Source organism: Myotis davidii, unplaced genomic scaffold, assembly GCF_000327345.1.
Source record: "Myotis davidii unplaced genomic scaffold, ASM32734v1 scaffold425, whole genome shotgun sequence".
Taxonomy (NCBI): Eukaryota; Metazoa; Chordata; class Mammalia; order Chiroptera; family Vespertilionidae; genus Myotis; species Myotis davidii.
Window position 1 is genome coordinate 2,867,729 of NW_006296413.1, and position 13,515 is coordinate 2,881,243.

Sequence of the window (13,515 nt, forward strand, 5' to 3'; positions counted from 1 at the left end):
GGGAGGGCTCCCCCCAACTGGGCTCCAAGGGCCTGATAAGAGGTGGGAGAACCAGGGCCACTGCCCCAAGGCAGGGAGAGGACGCTGAAGGCCCAGTCATGTGAAGACCCGAACGCAGTTCTCCAGACCCCAGCAGAGATGTCCCGGTGGGTAGGCCAACGAGCCCGCTGCTCCTCCCTCCGGCTCCCCGCCTGGCAGAGCCCAGCACCTGTGCTTCTACCTCGAACAAGCATCACCCTCACCGTCCTATCCATGTACTAAGCATCTTTCATGCATCATCCCTTCAATCCTCACAACTACCCTCCGAAGAAGGTTCTATTGTTTCCCCACTTCACAGAGGAGGAAACTGAGGCTCAGAAACTAAGATCCCCGAAACAGCATCAGAGCACACAACCCCTGGGCACACTGTCTCCTAAGAATGTCTTCTTATTCCGAACACGTTTGCTAAGGGCCTCTGTGTGCCAGGAGAGCCCAGGGCTTTGCTGTGATTCCTCCCAACAGCCCTTATAGGAGGGGTCAGGAAGCCCATTTTACAGACATGTCAACTGAGGCTCAGCGAGGGGAACAGACCTATCCGCATTTGTCCCTACTTCCCTGTGACTTCAAAGCCCAGACAAGGCCTGACACCAGACTGCTACTCTCACCAGCTGCTCTTTGAACCCTCCTGACTTCCAGGCCCAGATCCCAAGACCCAGCTCTGGTTCTACCTTCCCCATTCAGTGAGCAGCCCCACCCACAGGGAGCAAGCCCAACCTCGAGCCCACACTCTCGGATGCTCTCACCCATCCCCTCCAGCTCTCTCATCTCTGCAGCTCTGTGCTGGGCATCTCTCAGCTTGCGAGAAAGCCTGTCTTTTGTACATTCCCTGAGTGGGTGTCCCGGGGGCTGCAGCCACTCTGAGCAGCTGGCAGGAAGGGGCTGCTCTGGGGAGAAGCGGCTCCCTACAATACCTGAAGGGTACAAGCTCTAGGAACTGCACTACAGAGATGGACAGCGCTATAGCCTCAGGACTAGAGCATCAGGGACTGTCCCCTGCCAGCCTCTTTGTCCCCAGGGCAGCCGGAGTCCCTCCCTCAGGGCCGGCTTCCTTGGCAGGAGCCCAGAAATTCCTCCTGTGGGGGAGATTCTGTTGGGGGGACCTCAGCTGGACTGTCCTGCCGGTCCCCTTCAATCCTTGGAGCTTCTGGGACATCTTGGGGGAGGATGAGATAGGGACTTCGCCGCTTCAGGGGCCCTGAAGGCAAATACTGGAGCAGCTTCACCCCGAGGCCAGATCAGGGGCAGGGGAGCTGTATGCCTGTGCCCGGGGCCCACCGGCCCAGTCCTTACCTGCACGAAGAGCTTGCCGCTGCCGTGGCCCAGCAGCTCGTGCAGGCCCACCTGCACATCAAAGGAGGGCCCCTTCCAGCGGATGTACAGGTCCTGTCAAGACAATCAGAGGCCCACGCTGTCCACGGCCCACCACGGCCCTACCGCCTGCCACGCCGAGGGCCCAGCACGACACGCGCTCGGTAAAGGCCTACGACACCTCAGGCTCCACAATGGACACCGTACGCTCAGATAAGGACACAGGCTCTGAAGTCACGGGTCACACGGCTGAGAAGCACTGCCCTTTCCCAGACCCTGCACTAGGCTGGCTGCTTCCGGGGCCCTGCCTCTCGCTGCCAGTGCCCACCTTGTCTTCCTCCTCCAAGAAGGTGAGCTTCTCCCGCTGCGTGGCATAGGCCACGGCCAGCACATTCCCCAGTGACACGTTCTTAAAGCCTTCTGTCTGCCGCAAGTCGTCATCTGGAGAGGCCAGGAGGGAACCGGAGAGAAGGGACAAAGGTTAGGGGTCACAGACAAGGATCTAGACAAGGGCCACAGGCTGGGACGGTGACCTGAGCAGGGCAATGGTGGCCAGGCGAGTGTGGAGGAGGAGGGGGAGACCCTAAATGGAGGCCCCTGGGGGCTGGGGGGAGCTCACAGTTGGGGATGTTGATGCCGGCGGGAATGCCGGAGCCAGCGAAGGTGAGGACGTCCAGGGAGGTGAAGTCCGGGGTGAGGAACTTGTCCTTCTCGAAGGCTGGGGGCCAGGGCAGCTCCTTCAGCAGCTGCTCCGCACTCGCCACCAGCCGCTCAAACTTGGCGCTCATGGCCTTGTTTACCATGGCCACGAAGCCTGCGGGGAGAGGGGGCTGCGGGTGGGCAGGGCTGCGGGGGGCCTCACCCTCCTCAGCCCCTCTACCCGCTGGTCTTCAGCACGGAGCGCACGTCTGCTGCACGCAAGAACCCTGCACTGGCCACTGGGGAGAGCAGTGACCCCGCCTGCTCACTGCTTGGGGTGGCTGGAATTGGGGAGAAGCGCTTCGCAGGGTAACAACTGAGAAGAATCCTAAAGGAGGTTGTCGGAGTACATGGGGGGGGGGATCGGATTCCCAGTGGAAAGGCTGCAGGAGCAAAAAAAAAGGCGCTCTTCTGGGGAGCTGTGCGCGGTCCTGTGTGGCGAGAGCAGCTGGAAATGTGCAATTTTGTAAACGCTGCTTTGAGTCGGGAACTCGAACTGCATCCTAACTAACAAGATCAGTCCAGCCATTCTGCTCAGCAGCCTCACGCACCAACTGAACTGTGGTGACCTCTGGAGGGAGTGACAGAGGCGAAGGCAGTAAAGGAGAGATTTCACATTCCGTCCTACAGACTTCTGGATTGTTCTAATTATTGCAGCAAGCATGGATTTTTAAGTCACACACACACACACACACACACACACATATATGTGTTTAAACATGTATAGCTCTGCCCTGACCGGTTTGGCTCAGTGGATAGAGCATCGGCCTGCGGACTGAAGGGTCCCAGGTTCGATTCCGGTTAAACACGTATAGCTCTATATAAAAGTCCAAGACAAAAAGTATATTCCAAATCTTAAACTTGGGGTGGGTGCAATCAGTTTTTCCCTGTAGTTTCAAAATTGTTGGCCATGAACATGGACTACCTTTCTAATAACACAATGAGTTACACAAAATATGGGGGAGGCCTCTGAGCTCGAGGCTGCCGAGGAGGCCCTGGGGTTTCAGCCCTCAGAGCAGGCCGGTGGATCAGGACCCGGGCAGGAAAGCTGTGGCTGTGCACACCCTCTCCCGCTCTGGCCCCCGGCCTGCCTGATCCCGCACGCCTTGTCCTGGGCCTGGATCTATGGGCTCAGATCATGGCCCCTGTCGGCGGCTGGGGCTTTCCTCTCTCCTCCCGAGTTAATCTCTCTGGCTTTTTGGCAGTTGGATGCTCCAGACTCTACGTCCAGGAGCTCGGCAGAAACAAGTCTAAAACCTCAGGAGGGTTGCCTGCCTTGCACAGGCGGGTCCTGTGGAGCGTGTGGGCACGGGGCCGAGGCAGCCTGCCGCCTGCCCTGGGAGAGCAGCAGCCGAGTCAGGTTCAGTTACGCTCCCAATCACCCGGCACTTTTATGTGCCTGGCATTGTGCTGAGCATATCTCTCCCTTCCCCCGACACCCAGAGGGAGCGACTGAGGCTCGGAGGTGGGGTTAATCGAGTAGCAAAGCCAGGCGTGGACAGACAGAGCCTGTGTCCAGATCAGACACCAGAGGCAGCACCCAAGTGGCTCAGAGCCAAGGAACCTGGGTTCGGCCCCCACCGACTGTGCGCCAGTTCCCACATCTGTAAAGTGAGGTGGGAATTCTAATAGGATAATGGTGTCTAAACGGGCTAATACAGGGAAGTGCCCTGTACATGGTACATCATCATGGCTGGCACTTGTCGGTGTTGTTATTACTGCCAAGGGGAAGGGGGAGACGCCTCAGAGGACACAGGGAAAGGGCTTCCAATCTGCCCTCCCGCCTCCTAGAAGTTACCTTCGAACTCTCCACGGGAACCGAAGGGGTCTCGGTAGCTCTCGATGAACCCGATGTAACTGGGGAGAGAAGGGCAGAGATGGAGGAGGGGTGGGCAGGAGGGCGGGGCGGGTGAAGGCCGGGCCCCTCACCTCTCCACGATGGGGCCTTTGTCCTGGATCCAGAAGCGGGAGCCCCTCTTGTGGGCTTCAATGGAGCCCTGGGTGAAGCTCTCTATGTACTGAGCCAGCATCTGCTCCTGGTGGCTGTTGGCCGCATACGTCTGGGGGTGAGAAGAGGTTGATCAGCCTCAGGCCACCCACCCACCCCCGCAGCCCCCTGAGCTGCCCAGAAGGGTCTGGAGCCCGCACACCTCGACCCCCGCCAGGCCTACCTTGGCTTTCTCCAGGTGCTCCACCACCTTGTGCAGGATGGGTGCGTAGTCCCCCCGGGTCACCTGGAAACGGCTCCCCCGGAATTCGTGGCTCTTCAACTTGGAAGTCATTTCGGAGTCTAGAGCAGGCTCTGAGGGAAAAGGGGGATTGCTCAGGAAAAAGGCGAGTTTAGTACACCCAGCAGGCTTCTTACCGTGACACACTTATTCTAAGCTTTTCCATGGCTGCCCATTGCCTACAGAAATTAGTATAAACTTTTATCTTCAAAAAGAGACATATTATGGCCCAAGACAGTTGGGCTCAGTGGCTAGAACGTCGGCTTGTGGACTGAAGGGTCCCAGGTTCGATTCCAGTCAAGGGCATGTACCTTGGTTGCAGGCTCCTCCCTGGTCAGGGCTAGTACAGGAGGCAACCAATCAGTGTGTTTCTCTTACATCGATATTTCTCTCTGTCTTTCCCTGTCTCTTCCACTCTCTCTAAAAAATCAACGGAAAAATATCCTCGGGTGAGGATTAAAAAAATATACAGACATAATATAACATGAAATATTCTAATAGCTTTACATGTGGCTTCTCATTTATGCCTCACAGCCATTCTGGGGGGAAAGGGAAATTATTATCTCCATTTTATAGACGGGGAAACTATGGCACCATAGTTTAAAAGTGTGGCTTTGGTGTCAGGCTGCCTGAGTGTATCAGTTATCTGTTGCTGTGTAACAAACATCCCCTGGAAACAGACGCCAATTTTCCTTTGAGAACCCCCCACCAGTACCACCTCCAGTTCAGGTGGGAGGAGCTGATCTCATTGCCTAGCTCCAAGATAGGCTTGGCACCCAGAGCTACCCACTCAGGGACCTGGCCCTTGACTGCAGGAATGGGTTCACAGATAAATATGGGACCCAAAATAGAGAAATCAGTGTCACTCCCAGATTCTTATGAAGAAATTCCTGAGAGAAAAGGACCCTCCCTTCAGCTGAAATGACCAGACTGGTGGCTAGCAGTGATAGGGAAGGGGCACGTAATAAAAACAGAATCAGTTGTTTAATAGAACAGTTGTTTAATATCTACCCACTGTAAAGCAGATTTTTTGTTTTTTATTTTTTTTACAGGCCCAGGACAACTGGAGGATGTGTCGCAAGAGGAAGAACAGGCCCTGGAGACAGGTAGCCAGAGCCCTGTCTGGAGGAAGACAGCGTTCCAGGGCTGGCCTTTGCAAGGACGATGAAAGGCAGACCCTGGACACTCACTAACTTCAGATTTTGTCCCCCACCCACTAACCCGGCATAAGAGCTTGTTTGAAATGAAATGTCCGCGCGGTCTCTCCAGGGTGTCGCACCTGCCGCCCTCTCAGGCTGCCGGCTGTCTGATTAATAGAACGCACCATAAAGAGTCATCCTCATCTCTATTTATTTGACTCTGGTAGCGGCGGGCAGCTCGGCCCCTTTCGTGTCCAGTATCAGCAGGACCTATGAGAGCAGCCTGCTGAGGGTGAAGTCAAAGAGCCCAGCCAACTAGCTGGTTTGGCTCAGTGGATAGAGCTTCGGCCTGTGGACTGAAGGGTCCCGGGTTTGATTCTGGTCAAGGGCACATGCTGGGTTGCAGGCTCGATCCCCAGTAGGGGGTGTGCAAGATTTTCTGAGATTACTGCCTGAGCAGCTGGAGCCAGCTGTGCCTGAAGCCTTCCTACTCTGGGCTTCTCAATTACCCCTGTCCGTAAAGTCCCCTTTTGGTTTAGACAAATTTGAAGGATTTCCTCACTTCTAACCAAAGAGTCCTGAATAACAAAGTAGAGGCGGACTTGGGCTTTATCCTGAGGGTACCTTGAGAGATATTGGGAAGCAGTTCAGTAAGTTCACCATCCCCACGTACAGGATACAGAAAGGAGCTCACCTGTGCCAAGCACCGAAGCTAGGCGCACCTCGTAGCAGGGCTTCCCATCCTGGTCAACCTCCTTGAAGAGCCGTGTGTTGTAGGCACTGAGGTTCTGGAAAAGGCCAGGGCAGGGTATGAGGGAGAGAGTAAGTCCAGGGGGGTGGTGGGGGTGGAAAGCCAGTCACATCAAGGACAGAAGATATGGAGTCAAAGGCCGGAGCTCCGGGGGACCTCCCCGAGCTGGCTGGGAGGGGAGAGAGCGGGGAACCTCTCCTGCTCTGCTCAGTGCCCTGAGCACGAACTTTTACTAAGCGCTGACTCAACTGTGCCGAGTACCGCATGACAGCTAACCCAGGGCTACACAAGGCAGGGCCCATTTCACAGGCAAAGAAACGGGGCACACAGCTGCTGAGCTGGGAGGTGAACCCCACACGTAACTCCCCAGCAGCTCTGATGCTCTGCCTCGACCTGTCTGGAGGCTGTCATAAGGCCCTTCAGCCTGAGGTGGGGTGGGGTGGGGGGGGTGGGGGCGTCACGGACCCAAGCCGAGACCCAGGAGTAAGTGCCAGTGGCGAGGGGGCCCCGTCAAACCACTACCCCAAGTTCCGCAAACCTGTGAGTCCAGAAAGTCTTGGGCCAGTTTGGCATCTTCCATGGTACAATCCCCAGAGAAATAGGTGGTGATGCCCTGTGGGGGAGGGGGCAGATGGAAAGGAGTTGCGAGGTCGGGGACTGCAGGGGCGGCTGGTGAACCTGCTCCCAGCGCCCCCTCTCCAGCCCCAGGCCTCCTGCATGTCCTCAGCAGCCCCCACCCTGTCCCCTCCATCTCTTTCCAGGGGAAAAAGCTGTAAATCAAACAACAGAGGAAACAGAGGCCCATCTCCAGCAACCCGCAGCTCTGCTCCAGCCTCTCACAGGCCGGCCCAACTCCACAGCTTGCCATGTGCTCACCCCACACAGCGCCCAAGAGACGGGAAGCCTGAACCCCCTCCTTTCCTTCCCTCCGCAGCTCCCTCCAGGCCTCAGCTCTTCTCTCCTTCCTTCCTTCTGCACACAGCACCCCAGGGTGCCAGAAAGCATGCTACCCGAGCTGCTTTTCATTTTACAGATGGCAAAACTGAGTCTCAAGGTGGGGAACAGCTTTGCCTCATGAGTGCATGGCAGGGCCCACGGCCTCTCTGCACCACACCAGCTGGCCTCAAGGGAGCCTTACCTCCTTCCCCAACCCGAGGTGTCGAAGCCTCGGCTCCAGAGAGAACATGAGCTCCCCGCAGGTCTGCCAGAGGCCCCTGACTTCTCCTGGGTGCTGCTGAGCGGCCTTACTCCCCAGGATCACGCGTTCCAGCTTCTCCTGCCGGGGAAGGAGTCCACTGGCCTGGCCACACTGCCCAGACCTGCCCCGGGAGCCTCCACATCGCCCCAAGCTCTCATCCCACAACGTAAGACCTCCGGCGACCGATGGGCCAGCAGCACTGGCAATGCCCGAGAAACGTGGAGCCTCGGCCCTACCCGAGACTTGTCTACCAGAAGCTGCATTTCGGCAAGATCGCCGGGCAGTTCGTGTGCACGGGAGGGGCCGGGAGCCCGGGTGCAACAGCTGCCTCGGCCCCAGGTGGGCCCGAGCCCCAGTCCCAGGGAGGGACTCCCCATGCCAGCAGGCTTCATTTTTGTAAGCACCTAAGTTTCCAGAGCACTTCCAAATCCTCCCCTTGCCCACCCCCTGGGTCAGCACGGCCAGGAGGAGGCTGGGTGCTTGACCCGAGGTCATGCAGATGGCAGCAACAGGGTGGATGCTCCGCTCAGGGCCCCGAACCCACCCCACTGGCCCCGAAATCCCGACCTTCCCCAGCCCTCCCTCAGCTCACCTTGGGCAGGTTGGGCACAAACTTGGTGTCGCCAAAGGACTTGTAGTTGCCCATGTTGGAGTAGACCCCCGCGGCATAGACCAGGAACGCCTGGGGGGAAGTGGACATCAGACACCTGGAGGCACAGCCGCCCCACCCAGGGAAGTTCCCTCCTGAGATGGTAACACCCAGAGGAACCAGTATGGGTGAGGCTGGGAAATCTGGGGGCAGGACCCAGGTCCCGGAAGGCCCCCACCTGGCCCCAACATACCTTCACAGACCAATCTTCACACACCCACTGTCCCTCCAAACTGGTCTCAGCAGCACCCAAACATATCCAGGTGCTCACCCACCTTTGTCCCCACTACACCCAGCACCCTCTCAGTCACCTGCGGCCATCCCATATGACCTCAAGGCCCAGTTTAAACACCGCCTCCTTGTGCAGCAAACCTGCTGTCCTCTGCCCCCAACCTGGCCGGCAGCTAGCTGGCACTGGTAGCATCCACTGTTAGGGCTGGAGCGGCACTGGTCATCTACTCTATGGCTTTTGCTGGCCCAAAACATAGTCTTCCTTCCTCCAGCCACAAAACCTCCCATCTCCCTTCCCCCAAAATACATGTACAACTAACCCAAGTCCATTTTCAAATAACACTATATGCTTTCCTGGGCGGTATCAATACCTTATAATAAAAAAAAATAATCCTAATTCCCGCCTTCCCTCCCTTGTGTCATTGCTGTCATTTATCTCACGTATACATAACATACGTAAGTTTTATTCACATACAGACAGACACATGTAATTGAATATACTGTTGCCATGATTTTGAACAAATTGCTCTTTTAGATCCATGAAGAATCAGAAAAAAACAAGCTTTTATTTTACCTTCACTTATTCCTTCTCCAATGCTCTTCCTACATCACCAATGTAGAGATGAGTTTCTGACCTATATCCTTTCCTTCTCTCTAAAGAACTTCTTTGAATATTTCCAGCAAAACAGGTCCACTGGCAACACATTTCTCAGCCATTATTATTTCCGATTTCCTTCTGTTCTCTCCTTCTTCTGATATTCCCATTACATAAATTTATGCCTCCTCTAGGCATCCCACAATTCTTGCATATTCTGTTCTGACCCCACCTCCACCCCACCCCCATCTTTTTTCTCTTTGCTTTTCAGTTTTGGAGGTTTCTATTGAGATATCCGCAAACTCAGAGATTCTTCCCTCAGCAGGGTGCAGTCTCCTAATGAACCCCTCAAGGGCCTTCTTCTTCTGTTACAGTGTTTCTGAGCTTCAGCAGTCTGCCCAGGGTTCTTCCTTAGAATTCCCACCTCTGTTTGCATTGCTCATCGTCCTTCCACGTGATCTACTTTATCACGTGAGCCCTTAACATATTAATCATAGTTGTGTCAACTCCTGGTCTGAGAAGTCCAGCATTCCTGTCATATCTGAGTCCGGTTCTGATGTTTGCTCTGTCTTTTCAACCCATGTTTTTTGCCTTTGGTATGTTTTGTAGATTTACTCTTGATAGCCAGACATGATGCACTAGCTAAAAGGAGCTGCTTGCTGTAAAGAGGGCTTGAGGAATGTGGTGGTAGGTTTGGGGGCAGGGAAAGCATTCTATGGTCCCACGATCAGGTCTCAGGCTTTCACTTTTTTTTATTTTTATTTATTTTAAAGGTCTGGCTTGTTTTTTTGTTTTGCTTTTTTAAAAATATTTTTACGGATTTCAGAGAGGAAGAGAGAGGGAGAAATAGAAACATCGATGATGAGAGAGAATGCCCCTTACTGGGGATGGAGCCTGCAACCTAGGCATGTGCCCTGACCCGGAATCCAGCTGTGACTTTCTGGTTCATAGGTTGACGCCACAGGGCCAGGCAGGTCTGTCTTTCAGTGAGCCTTTGCCTCTGGATGGAGAACCTCACATGAGCTTCACAGTTCCAGTCCCTGACTCCCTCTTAGGTGGGATGGGACGGCTAGAGTGGGCTGGAGTCCGTTATTTCCTTTCCCCCAGGTCAGTCATGTTCTGACAAAACCCTACCATAAGGCTCTGGCTAAACAGTTTCTCCTGAGGGCAATGTTAAGAAGGGAATGTTTAGCACATTTCAAAAATGGCTCCTTCTCTCCTCCTCCTGCAGGAAGCACGAGGGGCTTTACCTCGGAGATTCATTCTGAGAACTAGGTCAAGGTCCTGGAGGTAAAATCTTCAAGAGTGTGGGGATCCCCCTCCCACCCCCTCCTCCTCCATATGACTGGGTCCCTCTGGAGTTTTTAAAGCTCAGAGTTGTCCACACTGAGCAAGTCACCAGTTTCAGCTCAGGTTTTTCTCCCCCAGCGCTGGTTCCAGGGGAGGTTTCTGCTCATGAAGTTTTGCTCTGATAAGTTGTAATTCTCTGTCCTGCCTGCCTCTCTCCAATTTGGGGAACAAGAATTTGCCCTGTGACCTCACTTCTCCCCAGTGATCTAAGAAGAGTTGCTGATTTTCAGTTTGTCCAGCTTTTTAACTTGTCATCAGGACAGACTGGAGACTTCTAAGCTCTTTACATGCCGGGCCAGAAACTAGAAGTCATGATTTCCTTTTTCAGTTAAGTCAGTCTGAGGTGAGTTTCTGCTTCTTACAAACAAAGGAATCCCACTGGAAATAGGAGCACTTGAGCAGCGCTTTTCCATCTATAAGCAGTTCCCCAGCGTTTAGCTCTTTGAATGGGTAAGTCAAGCCCTAGATACGGGATGTGATTACACAGAGGTTGAAAAAGACGGAAGACACTGCCTGGGCCTCAGCTCAGAGATAAGCAATCCAACCCCTTTATTTTACATATAGAAACACAGGCCACAGCCTCATATATTCTTGGTGAAGCTTTTTGAGAAGATGACTTACCAGCACCGATCAACGGTAACTGTACCGAGTCTTTGCCACAGCAATTCTACTCCTAGAAATAGATCCTACTCGCCCACGTGCACAGATATGGTCATTGTGGGACTGCTTATAGAGCCGGGAACAATGAACGTCCAGCAATAAAGAAAAGACCGTGTTGATTATAGTGTACAACGCTGTGGAATGCTTCGCAGTCGATAAAAAGGAATGAGGTGGATTTATATGTATCCCATGGAAAATTTCCAAGACGTGGTGTTCGGTGAAAAAAGCAGGGCTCAGAGGAACACAGGAAAATGATCTCATTTATGTAAAAGAGAAAATAAGGAACTGAGACGCGTACACATGTACATGTGGGAGTCTGTGATACAGAGGGTTGGAAAGGCCGTCCACCCTGCTGTCCTCAGTGGTTACCTCTGGGAAAGGCACTGAGAATGAGTGACCTCTGCAATACATTAAGAATGCATTCATGCCCTAACCGGTTTGGCTCAGTGGATAGGGCGTCAACCTGCGGACTCAAGGGTCCCGAGTTCGGTTCCAGTCAAGGGCATGTACCTTGGTTGCGGGCACATCCCCAGTGGGGGGTGTGCGGGAGGCAGCTGATCGATGTTTCTCTCTCATCGATGTTTCTAACTCTCTATCCCTCTCCCTTCCTCTCTGTAAAAAATCAATAAAATATATATTTCAAAAAAAAGAGAATGCATTCATGTATTATTTGGCCAACCGGCCCACAAACAAACAAAAACCAAGGACAGGAAGAATATTTTGCCCAGGGACTGGCCCACACACAGACCTGACTCCTACCCAGGCCTCATTCCTCTACCATCTCTGAAGCTCCAGCTGTTTTCTTTCTTCACAGCCCTGTCATAATCACTGCAGCCCAACTTCATCTCGGAGGCAGGTCACCACAACCCTAAGAGGTATAGACTACCCGCGTGCATATTTTGCAAATGAGAAGGCTGAGGCTCCAGTATTTGTAATTTTGGGTCTGAATCCAAAGAGAGAGAAAGACCTTTATCCCCCTCCTTCCTGGTCCCTCACACCCGCAGACCATCTACGAAATGCCGGTTGGCCTGAAAGAACTGACCTGGTACTCCTCCTCGGTAAGGCCCTCAGCCAGGGCGTGCTGGCGGAGCTCATCCGGATCCTGGGCCCGGAAGAGGCGGCTGAGTAGGGCATAGATGTAGGGGGCCTCCGGGGAGGTCTGCAGCAGCACAGCCAGGCCTCCATACCAGGCGGCGCGTGATAGGTGGTGGGCATAGAGGCGCTCTGTGGGCGACAGCAGGCGGAAGGCCTCGCGGCAGTCCAGGCTAGACACGCCGATGTCATTGGGCAGGATGTACTGGGTGTCCGCCATGGGTCCTGCTGAGAACCATCACCATCATCACAGCCGTCAGTTACACCACATCAACTGCACCCCTGGCTCTGCACTCGCATGCCTTCATTTAATCCTCCCCAAAGCCCATGAGGAAGGAAATGCCATTGTACCCATTCACCAGATATGCTCACTGAGGCTCCGAGAAGATTAGGTGACTCACCCAGGGAAATTACAAAATACGTTGGTGGGCCATATTTGGCCTGTGGCCCCTCAACCTTAAATAGTGAATCCAACTAGCTAGTCTTACAGATGGGGAAACTGAGGCCCAGAGAGGTGAGGAGCTGTGCCCAGTAACACAAGGGAAGGGTGAGAAGCAGAGACCTGCATTTCTAGACTCCCAGCCCTCATCCTTCTCTGGCTACCCGCTCCTCCTGACCTCCTGGCCTTCACAATTCTCCTGCAGGTTCTTCAGTTCCACTCACCCCTTGTTCACAAGGACAGAGCCCCAGGCTACCGGCTAGAAGAGCCAGTTCCAGCCCTGGCTCAGTCCCAGACTCCTAAAATCAAGTCAACTGTTTCACTTTCCTGGGCCTCGGTTTCCGCCTCTGTACAGGGCGGGTAACAACCCCAAGGTGGGCGTGCAAATTAGATAAGGTCACCGCTGACGGAATGTACCTACAGCAGTTAATGCTTTTCCTTTTCCTTTTCCTCTCTCAGTGCTCGCAGGATCTGTCCCCTGCATCCTGCTGCTCTGTCCCCGTGCTCGGCCGGGGGAGCTACAGAGCCACCCAAGTTCGGCGCTGGAAGAAAACTCACGTTTTACAGATACGGAGGCTGAGGTTTAGCGAGACCAAATAACTTACGAAGATCTCACAGCCTGTAGGCACCCAGGGGTCTCCCAACCCAGGACATTCTCCACACCGTCCTCCCGCCCTGGCGGGTGAAGTGTCTCCAGCATCCCCCGCCGCCCCGATGCTCCGCCCCAAAAGCACAATCACCCAGGTTCTGCAAGGGGCGTTAACCCTTTGCTGCCAGAGGCATTCCTCGGCTCGGGACCTCGATGGCTTTAGAAGGGGTACCGGATGGGCGGGGAGAAAGGGAATGGTCTTGCACCCGGTCCAGATTCGCCCTGTCCCCCGAGGATGACACGTTATGACCCCGCACCCTCGCGCCGCGCCTCACCTGCTGCCGCGGCTCCGATCGCAAACTCACTTCCTGCTTCCGGCTCCCCCATTCATTGGGGCTCCGCGAACTCCTCCCCCACCGGCCAATTGTCGGGCCTCGGGACCCAGATGGGCGTCACCTCCAGCCAATGGGAGCGCCGAGGCGTGCTCCGCCGGCCTGCCGGCTCCCCGCTTCCCGGTGCTTTGGGGTCGCGCGGGGTTGGGGGTGGGG

The 13,515-nt window shown here is 54.7% G+C and overlaps 1 protein-coding gene across 7 annotated transcripts in view; it reads right to left on the reverse strand.

The window, feature by feature from the left end:
- The window catches only part of DPP3 (dipeptidyl-peptidase 3), a 29,505-nt gene that overhangs the window by 7,312 nt on the left and 8,678 nt on the right, over positions 1-13,515 (reverse strand). Inside the window, exons 1-12 of one of the 7 annotated variants that reach the window (XM_006771553.2) lie at positions 13,303-13,508; positions 11,890-12,164; positions 7,955-8,044; positions 7,303-7,440; positions 6,703-6,777; positions 6,108-6,201; positions 4,218-4,348; positions 3,976-4,106; positions 3,845-3,903; positions 1,967-2,161; positions 1,676-1,788; positions 1,330-1,422 (exon numbers count right to left, since the gene is read on the reverse strand). In XM_006771553.2, coding sequence (XP_006771616.1) covers positions 1,330-1,422; positions 1,676-1,788; positions 1,967-2,161; positions 3,845-3,903; positions 3,976-4,106; positions 4,218-4,348; positions 6,108-6,201; positions 6,703-6,777; positions 7,303-7,440; positions 7,955-8,044; positions 11,890-12,164; positions 13,303-13,354 — 1,446 coding nt within the window. In that variant the 5' untranslated portion in view covers positions 13,355-13,508. The other 6 variants (XM_006771552.2, XM_015569044.1, XM_015569043.1 and 3 more) reach the window with 6 other exon arrangements.